Source organism: Amphibalanus amphitrite, unplaced genomic scaffold (assembly GCF_019059575.1).
Source record: "Amphibalanus amphitrite isolate SeventyFive unplaced genomic scaffold, NRLGWU_Aamphi_draft 000426F_arrow, whole genome shotgun sequence".
Lineage (NCBI taxonomy): Eukaryota > Metazoa > Arthropoda > Thecostraca > Balanomorpha > Balanidae > Amphibalanus > Amphibalanus amphitrite.
Genome location: NW_024881920.1, coordinates 62,691 through 75,448, shown reverse-complemented (window position 1 = coordinate 75,448; position 12,758 = coordinate 62,691). Strand labels below are relative to the sequence as shown.

General features: G+C 54.9%; 2 protein-coding genes across 2 annotated transcripts in view; one reads left to right on the top strand and one right to left on the bottom strand.

Annotated features, from left to right (window-relative positions):
* Window positions 1–2,162: 2,162 nt before the first annotated feature.
* LOC122391226 lies at window positions 2,163–9,293 on the bottom strand. Its single transcript, XM_043384924.1, has 2 exons — window positions 9,113–9,293; window positions 2,163–3,767 (listed from the first exon to the last, which is right to left on the bottom strand). The coding sequence occupies exon 2, from the start codon at window positions 3,763–3,765 to the stop codon at window positions 2,473–2,475; it is 1,293 nt and encodes a 430-aa protein (XP_043240859.1). The 5' UTR covers window positions 3,766–3,767; window positions 9,113–9,293; the 3' UTR covers window positions 2,163–2,472.
* Window positions 9,294–11,289: 1,996 nt separating this feature from the next.
* LOC122391222 overlaps window positions 11,290–12,758 on the top strand; it is a gene marked incomplete at its 3' end in the record, with an annotated part of 51,512 nt that continues 50,043 nt past the window's right edge. Inside the window, exon 1 of the mRNA XM_043384919.1 lies at window positions 11,290–11,700. Within this exon, the coding sequence (XP_043240854.1) occupies window positions 11,345–11,700 (356 nt within the window). The remainder of the gene's footprint in view (window positions 11,701–12,758) is intronic.

Sequence of the window (12,758 nt, the reverse complement as noted above, 5' to 3'; positions counted from 1 at the left end):
ATTAGCGCCGCCTGGCCTGGCAGGCAGACCCGCAATGCGTCACGGCTCGACGCTCATTGGCTACCGAGGGACACGTGGCGGCCGCTAATTGGCCAATAGCCTGTCTCGGGTCGGCTGGAGTGTGAAGCCGGTTGGAGACGGAGACGGTGTGGCGTGTTGGAGGGAACTTCGACTTCGGCAGGTCTTTCTGTTGGCAGCAAAACCTGATTAAATCAAGCTCAAGTTTCTCTCAAGCACGAAAAATGCTGTTATTTTCGAGCATTCCTATTTTGCATTATTTTCAGCAAAACAGATTTTGAGGAACTGTGTGAATTTAGATGTGCATTGTGCATTGTGCAATCATGAGATGCGTTTCCTAAAAAACCTTTGGCCCGTTGTTAACTTATTTCATGTGAAGAAGCCACAATTCAACATAGCTTCATGTGACGGCCGCCGAGACCTGTCGCGTTCAGGCCGCACGGCTCCCGTTAATTTCGAGCAGTTTATGTGGCGTGCGTTTAGGTCACAGCAGCCGCATTCCCATTCCTTGACGCCGGTGGGTCGCGTGAGGGAGAGAAATAGCGTTCCAGGCGCGAAGCACTGACCTCCTCTCCCCTCCCTCCCTCTCACCCTTCGACCGCCCCCTCCGCCGCTCTGAGTGAGGTGAGGATTTTCCAATGCTGCTTCAGTGGACGGTGTTAATAACGGTGGAGACGGAGACACCGGGGACGAGAGAGAGGGAGAGAGAGAGAGAGAGAAAGAGAGAGAGAGAGAGAGAGAGAGAGAGAGGGAGAGAGAGAGGGGGAGAGAGAAACGCGTATAAAAAGCTGAGGCCGTTAGTCATTGATGTTACTTGTCATTCCTCCGATTTATCCGATGTTAAATTGAGATAACAGGAAATTAATGCTTTTTGCACCTTCGAAGGTATTGTCTCCTAGCAAGCGTTTGAAAATTGACTGACTGTCCATAGGCAAGGTTAGAGTTGAGGATTGTATTCTGAAGTAATGGGCACCAGCTTTTGAGCTCCCATACGTCTATATGTTGTAGCTTTCTCTAATTTGACTCGTCCTAATGCGAAATGAAATTAAATGCTCATTCAGACATCCGGGAGCATCTGCATAATCCTCTAAAACACCTCAAGGAACAACGCCTGAGACGCTTTAAGTGATTTACTCTAATTGAATCGCAAACAATCCACTTTGCGAGTGGCTCTGTAAGATCTCACGCTCCTCTCTGTTCTCCTTGAGGAGTTACGCATTGTCCTGAATGTCTACGTAGTGCCTGTGTTTTACAGAATGCCTTTTCAGGTGTGACAACTGACAAGGCATATGTAATGCCGGCTGAATCTTTGTAAGATGACACATAAAACCGGTGTCCGATTGTTGCAGTTTGTTTCTGCTGCTCCTTAATTACCACGAAATAACGCAACAGGCGGCATTGTAGGTACCTATAATGCATAATTGCTTCTGCTACAACGAACACCATTTATGCCTTAGTTAGTTAGATATGTACTGCAGTACTGAAAGCCATTGATGAACTCTGGCGACTGATCTCACGGTTTCAAACACAGCCACCTTCTCTGCCACCGACCTTACAGCAGTACCAATGATCAGTGGCTCAGCCCGGTCTGAGGAGACGAATGGCCGCAGATCGCTTGGGAGACAGGCCATTTTCTGGCCGGAATGCGACCCCGACCACCCCAACTGTGGAGCTCGGACTGATCACTCGGGGGTCGGAGGTCGGCGGCGGCTCGGCACCGGCTGCCGAAGGTAAATAGGCTGGTATTACCTAAATCTCCGAGTGGCTTTGTGATTTAATTGCTGATTCATATCTACAAGAAATTCGTTTCGATTTCAAAATAAACGCAAATAGCGTCCCCGCGTTAGCTTCGCTAATAAGTCCAGCTGTTGATAATGGTGACTGTTTGCAGTTGCGGCCATGGTTGGTGCCCATTTTATCGCAGGGAGAGATTGAAGTTAAGTTGATGAGCCAACTATTGTATTGGTTATTTATTTGTATTAGGATCGTCGTTCGGCCTCTTCCGCGTCCACACGCCAGGTCCGGTCACCAGATACTGTATTCCCGGCACACCGCGCCGCGCGCCCAGCCCCTTTGCCCCAGGTCACCGCCCGCGGGCACGCCGCCACACAGGCGGATCCAGGGCGGCCCGCCGGGCGGCCCGCCGCGCCGGCCGCACGAGCGACTCCAGGCCGGCCGGGGAGGGAGGGGGGCACGGGGTCGCATACCGCAACCCCTAACATCCTTCCCCCCTCAAAATGTGCGAATGCGAACAAATGCAGAACAATGCAACCAACAAAACAGAACAGAACCTTTTGCTTACGTAGCCCCCCTTCCTGGTTCCGCCCGCTCACCCGCTGCCCCTCCGTCAGCCACACCCCCGGACAGCCGCACCGGTCAGACGGCATCCAGTCTTCCTCAGAGACCGCAGCGCCATCCACCTCCGGGTGATGCAGCTCGAGTTCCGCTATCCGCTCACTCGGATGGCTGACGCAGCTCGGCCAGCCAGGACGGGAGGCCGCTCAGCACCCTCCGCCGTCCCAGGTGGGTCAGGTGAACGCCGTCAGCCGAAAAGTAGCCGCGGTCCTCGTTCACCCAGTGCTGGCGCTTCCCCTCCTCATCTCGCCGTCCCATAACGCAGAGGGACCGTCCCACCGAAAAGAACCCGACCCTCGGCCCCGCCAGGGAGCTCAGCCGGCGGTCGAGGTCATAGGCTGCAGTTCTCTTCCACGCTGACTGAGCATCAACCTGGGGGCGTGGCATGGGTCCGAGGAGAGCCACGAAATGGCACGAGGCCACCTCCCTGACGGCCGTCACTATCGTTGCCCATGGAGCGTCCCGTGCCTGCCCGTTCCGAGTGTAGACGTCGTTCTGGCCCAGCCAAAACACCGCCAGGCCAGTCGGCATCCCACGACGCTCCGCCGCCTCCTCCCATCGCTGGATCACGGCCGCGAGGGCCGGGGCCTGGCGAGCCCAGGTGTTCCCGCTCACGGCCACGTTCATTGCCCGCACGCTCCCGAACAGACTTTTGGCGTGAGAGTCGCCGATGATCACATGGTAGCCCCGGATGGGGACAGCACCGTCCCCCCTCGCCATCAGCTCCAGTAGCGGAGGCTCGGGCGCTCCCTGGTCCACGATCGGGGGCGGGCTGTACCCGGCGGTCGGCAGCGGCACGGCAGCCGACCCAGGAATGCCCCAGAGGTAGTCTCCTCCGTCGGTCGGCTCGGCCGCCGCTAGGTCCCGGGCCAGGGGTAGGCTGTGCGCCAGCGCAGCCGCCGACCCGGGCCCCTGCGCGCCACCCCTTCCGTCCACCTCATCAGGCCGGCAGAGACGCGGAGCGCCAGCCGATCCCGGGATCTGCATGCCCCCGGCTACGTCCGTCCAGTCCGGCGACGGCGGCTTGGGCGCCCCTCGCCGATCCATGACCAGGGGCCGGCCGTACCCAGCGGCCGGCAGCGGCGACCCCGGGACGATCATGACGCCGCCTCCCCCGTCGGTCGGCTCGGCCGCCTCCAGACCCCGGGCCAGGGGCAGGCTGTGCACCAACGCAGTCGCCGGCCCGGCCGCCTGTGTGCCGCCTCCACCGCCCGTCTCCTCCGACCGGCAGAACCACGGCACGCCATCCGAGGTGATCTCCCCGACGCGGCCTGCCTCCGTCTCAAGGCGCTGCACTCGGTCCTCGAGCTGCCGGATCCGCGCCAGCCAGGCCACCCTGTCGCCTCCGACCAGGTCCAGGTCGACGCCCAACTCCTCCATATAATATGCCATGCCTGGAAAAGGAAGAAAAACGGCAGAACACCTACATCTGAGCGGCGTATCGTGACGGGGGTCGTACAGCTCTCCCACTGCGAGTGTGATACGGGATATTCGGCTTTTTGCCCATCTGCCCCAGCCATAGACTTTCTTCGGCCCTCTGCTGTGCCGTTGGTAGCTTACTTTGCCCAGGGTAAAGTTCTCCCTGACCCTGATTGACTCGGTCGTCTGGTTGTATGGCGACTCTGTCGCCGCCTGGGTTTCGCCTACTTATGAATGGTTTCAGTCTATTGTGATGTAATATAACCTCACCCCTTCGCGGCAGCTGTACTCGATATACCACCCCTTCATCGCCTCCTATTTTCTCTATCACCGTCCCTGGACCGGCGTAGGGTAAACCCAATTTCGTTTTTCCCCCCACCGCGGCTGTCGGGTCGGTCACTAGAACCGGGTCTCCCGGTCTGTACTGGACCTCCCGAACACGCCCCCGGTGCCGAGCTTCCATCTTTTCGTTCGCAGATCGGATATTTTCGCGGACCTTGGCGAACGCGTCCTGGATTCCGCGCGATCTGTCTTCCAGGAAACTCTGGACTGGGATGACGGGAGTGGGTGGGGAGAGTAGTGCATCGCCAGGAAGCCGCACTTCTCTGCCGTAGACCAAGAAATAAGGGGTATAGCCTGTTGTGCTATGAGTGGATGAGTTGTAGGCCAGCATCAGAGCTCCGACGTCACGGTCCCAGTTTGAACCTTGGGGGTCGATATATTTTGAAATCATTGCCTTCAAAGTCCGGTTGAAACGTTCGACCATCCCGTCCCCTTCAGGATGGTAGGGAGTTGTGCGGGTTTTTTCCACTCCCAATCTACGGCACAGTTCCTTGAAAACAGTGGACTCAAACTGCCGTCCCTGATCGGAATGAATTCTCTCAGGCACTCCGTGCTCATAGACCCAACACAGAAGTTTGTCTGCTACCGTCTCCGCCTTCTGGTCGGGCATGGGGTACACTCGGACGAATTTTGAAAAATAATCCATAACTACTAAGGCATATCTATTCCCGCTGCTTGTGAGACTCATCTCGGTGATGTCCATTGCCACCCTTTCGAACGGCCCCCCGTATTGGTCTGTCTGAAGTGGGGCGCTCATCGCCGGTGCTGGTGAGTGACGCCTCTGGCACGTTTCGCACGACCTGCAATAGGCCTTAACGTCACCGAACATGCCCGGCCAGTAGCAACGCTTCGTGACTCGGTCCAATGTTCTGTGCGTCCCCAGGTGCCCAGCCGTGCTGTGGTCGTGGAACATCTCCAATATGACAGGCTGTTTCGACGAGGGAACCAGGGGTAGAAAGCTACACCCTCTGTCGTTCTTCCTCTTCAATCCCACTACTCCTTCCACTTCGGCTAAATCGTCGAAATTCCGTGCCATAATTCGTTCCCTCCAGTCTAATCGTCTACGAGCGTGCCCTGCTGGTGGCCTGCCCTGTTGAAGCCAGTTGCGAATCTCGCTCGTCAGTGAATCATCCTTCTGAGCCGCCTTCAACCCCGCCTCCTGGTACCAGACCCCGCTCTCATTCCCCACCGAAGTCCCTGTTCCACAATGATGTTCATCTTGGCCCTGCTCGGGGAACAATGACTGAGACTGAGCCTGAGCAGACTGAAAATGATTGTGGCTGCTTGCCGGATCTGCTTCGGGGGGCTGTGCTCTTACAGAGCGCCTACTCTGGGCTGCCGCGTGAGCTGCATCAGGGTTTGCCGACAGTTCCTGGATTCGGGTCTCGCTGACCGGCGATATGATCAGGGCCGGTTTGTCGGTGCCTGAGCCAAGAGACAGGTTTTTTTCTGCATTACCCGTCTGTGCAGGCAGCCTGGACAAAGCATCAGCGTTGCTGTGTTCGGCTCCCTTTTTGTAATGGGTCCTGAACTCGTAGGAACTCAGCTCCACTGCCCATCGACCCCGACGCCCCGTCGCGTCGTTCTCGACGACGATTGAATTCGGCAGATTCAAGAGAGGGCGATGGTCAGTCACCACATCGAATTCCGCTCCTACCAAGTACTGTCTGAAATGTCGCACCGACCATACGACCGCCCATAGTTCCTTATCGTATGTCGGCCAGCGTCGCTCCGCCTTTGACAAGACTTTACTCGCGTAGGCCACCACCCGTTCTTGGTCTCCAACTGCCTCGACGAGGACCGACCCGACAGAACTGTTACATGCGTCAGTATACAGCCTGAATCGACCGCACATTGCCGGCAGTTTCAGGACCGGGGGAGAGATCAGCTTCTCCTTCAGCTCATGGAACGCTGTTCTCATGGCTTCCGACCACACCAGTGTGCCCTTTCCTGATGCGGCCTCCCTCAGAGGTTTGGAGACCTCTGCGTATCCCGGCACAAAACGCATATAGTACCCGCACAAACCGAGGAAGCTCAGCATCTCCGCGGCTGTTTGGGGTTCCGGCCACTGTCTCACTTTCTCTGTGTTTGATGGATCGGGGGCGATACCTTCCGCAGACACTCGATGCCCCAGAAAGGTCACTTCTCTCTTTCCCAGGTGGCATTTTTGTGGTTTCAGTTTCATCCGGGCCTGCCTGATTCTGGAGAAAACCTCTCTCAGGGTTGCGATGTGCTCGTCCTCTGAACGTCCGAACAATATAATATCGTCAATATAAACCAGACACTGTTTTGGGTCAACCCCTGCCAGCACCAGTTCCATGAGTTTTTGGAAAGAAGCCCCCGCATTTTTCAACCCAAAGCACATCAGTCTGAACTGGTCAAGCTGGTTGCCAGTGGAGAAAGCGGTTTTTTCTCGGTCTTTGGGTGCTAGCTCCACCTGCCAATATCCGGAGGCCATATCGAGAGTAGAGAAGTATTTTGCTCCGGCGAGCGAATCAAGCGCATCATCTACTCTGGGAAGGGGGTAGGCCATGCCCTTGGTGACTTTGTTAACCGCCCTCAGGTCCACACAAAATCTATAGGAACCGTCTTTCTTTTTGGCTAGCACAATGGGGGAGCACCACGGACTCGTGCTCGGCTCGATCACGCCGTCCCGCAGCATTTGCTGCCTTTGCTCCTCCACCTGCTCTCGCAGACGCAGCGGAACCCGCCGCGGTCTCTGCTTCACGGGCGGTGCATCCCCCGTCTCGATCTCATGTTGCATCAGGTGAGTTAGTCCCAAGTCGCCAGGGTGGCGGCTAAAAATATCGCTGAATTCCCTAACCAACGCACGCACCTGGTTCAGTCCCTTTTCACTCATCCCGGAATCAGATAAATCAACTGTGTTCACCAGGTCAACCGCCTCGTCTCCCGAACAGAGTGGGGGAGAATCCCCGCCGTCCTCTCCGTCGCTGACGTCGTAAATCCCCATGCCATCGTCCCGAATAGTGTACAGGGTTCCGATGTCAGTGTTCGCCAGGAGGCGTGCCTCACTGGTCGAGATATTTATGATCCTGACTGGTATCTGACCCCTTCCGTCAACGTCCGCGACGGCCCGAGACACTAGGAGATTATTAGAACAACCCTTTTCGTTTGGCTCCAGTACCCCCTCCAGCCTAACCCCCGGCCGCCACCTGTCATCCCCGTCTACTGCTTCAACAACGGCAGCGATCACAGTTTCACTGCGGGGCGGGACTGACACCGCAGCTCCCAGTCGGACCCGGCACCTGGATGGGCGGATGTCGTCGTATGTGGGTAAAGGTATCTCCATGTCTCCCAGCTTCAGGATCCCTCGCCTGTCGTCCAGGACCGTTCCGTACCGGCACGCAAAATCCCTGCCAAGTACCACGTCATAGATGAGGTGTTCCACTACCGCCATGGCGACGCTAAATTGTCTCTGTTCGATAAGCATCGGTATGTCGGCTACTGCTAGGATATGCAGCGGCTCGCCGCTGGCCCCCACCAAAGTACCCCTGGGACCTGACTCTTGTGCGCTGACCCCCGCTCCCACGAAGCTGCGCGCCACCTTCGCTCTGACGAGTGAGAAATCTGCCCCGGAGTCAACCAGCGCCCAAACCATTTGACCTCCGATGCTCACTCTTATCATGGCGGCCCTTTGTGGTGCGAGTGCACCACCCCTGGTCGATTCCTGCCGCGTGGAACCGACTCCGTCTAGTTTTCCGAATTCCTGGCGGAAACTCCTTCCACTGGAGCTGCGAAGTCGCGCACCCTCGCTGGATGTTGGGGACAGTGGGCCATCCAATGGCCCTCGGCTCCACAGCAATAGCAAAACGCCGGCCTACCAGCCTCGGCGTGCCGGAACTCTGTATTGGTGGGTCCCCGCCCGGGCCCTGTGCGTCTCCCCGCACTCAGGGGGCACCGCGCCATCCAGTGGCCCTCCACGCCACATAGATGGCACGCTGATGTGCCCGCTGATGTGGCCCGCCCGGCCCCCGAGGCTCGAGTCAGTTGCGGACAGTTCACACGGATGTGTCCGGGCGCCCCGCATTTCCAGCATCTCACAGGTCGACTGGGACCTGCACCTGTTGTAAACGATGCAGTGCCCATTTGCGAAAGAGATGTCTGAATGGCATCCACCTGCCTCTGGATCTGATCTAAACGCTCGTCTGCTCCCGGAGACGACCGGGATTCGAACCCTGCTGGAGATAACCGCAGCCCCTGCTCCTCGGTAGCGGGTCGACTGCGCACAGGAAGAGCGGCGCCATCACTGCCCCGCGCCCCCATAGCCTCCAACGCAGCGTGCTGACGCTGAATGTCACGGGCGTGGCTGAGTGCCTCATCCAGGGATGAGTGACCCTTCCCGAGGAGCCTCGCTTGTAAACCTGGTTCATTTAAGCCGCACACAAATTGTTGCAGGCTATTCGCCTCCGCACTGATTCGATCCGGATAAGCCTTACGGGCCAACTTTCGAACCCTTTCTGCAAAATCCTGAACCGCCTCCCCCGGTTCGCGAGAAGCCCGCGTGAACTCGGAATATGCGTGTGACTCGTTGACTTTTGTGTCGAATCTGTCGACAAGATGCTGTTTTATCTGCGTATAATCCTTGATGACCTTTTCTGGTAACCCAGCGCAGTATTCGAACGCTTTGCCTCCCAGTAGACCCAGCAAGAATCTAGCCTTCTCCCCATCCTTGCCATCCCTGTCCACCAATAATTCAAAACGGCTCAGCCAAGACTGCAAATCTTGCCCACCCTCACCCGTAAAAATCTCCAGGCGTGACAACAAGATTGTGCTCAATTGATCCATTTTGCTCCTGGTGCAAATATGCAATGATGTACAGAAAGAAAAATTGATGCTATTCCGTAATACAGAATGTGTTTTGAAGAGTCACCGGCTAACAGGTATAACACCATACACTGCAGCGAAAGTAAATCAAATAATAAACCAGCCCAAAGAATACAGCAAAATAACAACTCACGTTCAGTAGAAGTACCGACCGACCGCGCCAGTATTAGGATCGTCGTTCGGCCTCTTCCGCGTCCACACGCCAGGTCCGGTCACCAGATACTGTATTCCCGGCACACCGCGCCGCGCGCCCAGCCCCTTTGCCCCAGGTCACCGCCCGCGGGCACGCCGCCACACAGGCGGATCCAGGGCGGCCCGCCGGGCGGCCCGCCGCGCCGGCCGCACGAGCGACTCCAGGCCGGCCGGGGAGGGAGGGGGGCACGGGGTCGCATACCGCAACCCCTAACATTTGGAAAAAAAGATAAAAAAGATAAAAATTGAATGCAGCTATCTTGATCTCAAATATTTGTAGAACGCAGGTATATGCCACAATTTCCGGCCATGAGCTCCCCTGAAGAGGAGAGCACCCTTAGGTATGTACGCTGTGCCCATTGGGGATTTCTGAAGACGCCGCCGGACTGCATTGGGTGCTCCGAACTCCGACTGGAGCTCGTGCACTGTCCCATGAGCGACTTGTCCCAATGGCCGTCCCTGTCCCATGGTCGTCCCTGTCCCATAAGCGTCCCTGTCCCATGAGCGTGCTTGTCCCAATGGCCGTCCCTGACTCATGAGCGTCCCTGTCCCATGAGCGTCCCTGTCCCGTGACTTTCCCACCATGTGTCCCTGAAAAGCTCAGGCGCACCTTCCCTGCAGTACCGATTTCTGAGCACGCTGACGGACCGCACAGGAGTTCCGGTGTCATGCCCTGTCGGCTGCCAAACACGCGGTTCGTTTGTCGGGTTCGGGCGGTGCGCTGGCCGCGACACGGACCAGCCATCATTAATTCAGCCGCCGAAACAACCGTCTTACATGGCGTGCAATATGCACGGCCGCTACAGCCGCCGGCGGCAGCAATGGGCACCCTGAGGGGAGGGGGTGCAACGACCCGCATCCAAAGAGACGTCTAAATAAATATTGAATACCCTGTGAAAGCTAGCTGCCCGTTATTGGCAGCTTGAGCACACAGTCAGCTGGCAATGAGCTTTGGATATCGGAAACTTATTCGACTTGGCATCCAAAAGCTTCTTCCTCGGTAATAGCCAATGCTTATTATTAGGAAAACAGGAATTCTTAATTGAAAACAGGAAACTTTCCTCTTTCCATCATATCCGTAGGATCATAAGTTAGATACTGCATCATTGCCGCTGGCTACTTGTCATCGGTAATGAAATTTACCCTGGACTTGTAGCCTGCCTCGCATTGATGTCCTGTTCGAACTACGTCGCGCTCGATTGATAACGGTCGTCAGTTTAACACTTATCGCCCACTCGCACGCACGACTCATCTTCCGCGCTAATGTCTGTGGGGAACCTGTTAAGTGATTGTTGGTATTATGAATTTGTCTGCCTCAGGAGAGATCAATGGTAGCAGGTTCAATGTAAGATCCATCGTCCACGACCTTGTGGTATCACTCCGTAGTCCGTACCAGTTTTGTGGCGATACCGTGTTGTTTGTGTGTTGCCGTGCGACCCAGTACGCGTGCACCCGTGCAGTGATCAATACAAAGCGCGATATTTACAATCGTTCAATGGGAAAATCGGCGGCACACGGCTTCGGGGATCGTAATGGCCGGCTGCATCGGAATGGCAACAATAGGGTGACTAAATACGCGTGAGGAACGAGACAGCCCAACGCCGGATACGGATTGTTTGGCGCAGTTTGCGTAATAGCGCGAAGGCTAGGTATGAATACATTTGGTGTTAGGTAATTGCGCCACGAATTGAAAAGAATGACGAAGAAGTAATAACGATTATGCTGACGACATTTCTTGCACTTGTCGGATTACCTGGATTCCTGGTGGCTTGAGGAGAAGAGGCTATTTATTGGCTTCAGCAGCTTGAAACACATTCTGTTGATGCGGTGAATGTTGAAGAACGATTGTATTTCGTCGATAAATGCAATATCTGATTCAATAATTGATGCCAGTTTATCCTCGAATGGTTAGCTAACAGTGAACTAAACGGACATTTGGTATTGAGGGGACATAAAACCGAGCCACAACCTCGATCGAATGACCACTCAGGCAGCCTGGGAGAAATATGTACTCGTACATCGCCTGAAAAAACGCACTTGCTGGCACTGATCGATCACGCAGTCGTTTTCCGTAAATTGCTCGTCTTTACGTTTCGTTTCTCTCATTCCAGCCCAGTCGGACCTATCGGGTCTACCAGCTTACTGTGCCACCATCAACCAGAGCGTCGCCACCATGAGTTTCTTCAACAACTTCATCCAGAACGTCAGCAACACGGTCAGCAACCTGAATCTGAGTCCGAAGCGGTTCCCGTTCGGCGCTCGCCAGGAGAGCGCGGCCGGTCTGCAGAGGACCGAGAGTGCCGGAGGGGCGGCGGCGGCGGCGGCAGCGCGGGGACGGGGAAGTCCCCTGCAGGGAGCGGCCGCCGCGCCACCAGTGGGTTCCGTGGGCAGGACGGCCAGCCTGCCGGCCCCCTGCGGACCCGGCACACCCAAGTCGCCCCGCTCCAGTCAGAAGAAGAGACGTGCCAAGCTACTGCTGGCTACCTCGACGCAGAAGAGGGATATTCTGTACGAGACCAGCAACTCAGGGTGAGTACCTACTGGGATTGTAGGGTCCTCAGGGTGGCACCCCGAGGGTGCGCCAAAGTTCGTTGGCTGAAACTATATGGGGCATAATTCATTTTTCTAGTGGCTTACAGAACCATGCAGACATTAGACGTCTCGCGTTTCACATATGCAAGGGTATTCTTTGTTTTCCTTACCAATGGTCTAAACTGCGCACACGATCTGAGTAGTGTCCTCATGGAGTCTTGTCTCAGCCAGGTTATTAAATCGTAGAATAACAAAACTAGGCTCTTAAATCGTAGAAAAAAAAATCAATGTTTTATCCGTTTTATGGAGGCCATTGAAAAAGCCAGCTAGCTGTTTTGTGTTATTCAACCAGTGCGCAAAACCATACTCTGCCCTCTACTTGTTGCTTTCATCGGTGATTTGTAAATTAGTTTCATCCGGGTGCGTTCTCCACTAAAATTGACATTGGGTAGACATACTGAATGTTGCATGTGTGCACTCAGATGAACCGCTGGCAAAGCGGACAGAACCCTGGTGCGATCGCAAACTGAATAGTATTCAAAGGATGTTAACAAGTTTTAGAGTACAAACATGAAAACGTACACAACGGAACATGCAATCTTAGTTGACTAATGAAAACTTAACTCAGAAGTGTTATATTCCTTGGGCAGAACTGTCCTTTCATATGTGTCATACTCATAGCCATGTTAGAGATATTTTTTCGGAGGTCCAATTTTAGGCATTGCGAAGTAAAAATGACAAGCATACCGATTCTGTGTTTTCCATTTTCAGCCTAGTTTTATGCATATTTTTAGCTCTTTAGTGTTCTTGTCTGCAGCTTAGCCTTTTTTTGCGAAGAAATTTTTGGAATGCGTCATTCAATGTCTTCAATTTATTTTAAATTTTATTCGCTATTCTCTTTTCCAGTTGCCTGCGACGATGTCCTCTATTATCCTTATCTCTAGAAGGTTCTTATATTTTCATGTTTTTTGTTTTTATCGAAATGGTTTTGATTTGATACTCCTCGATTGATGTCAATTCCAATCACATCACATATTTATTCATGCATTCAATCC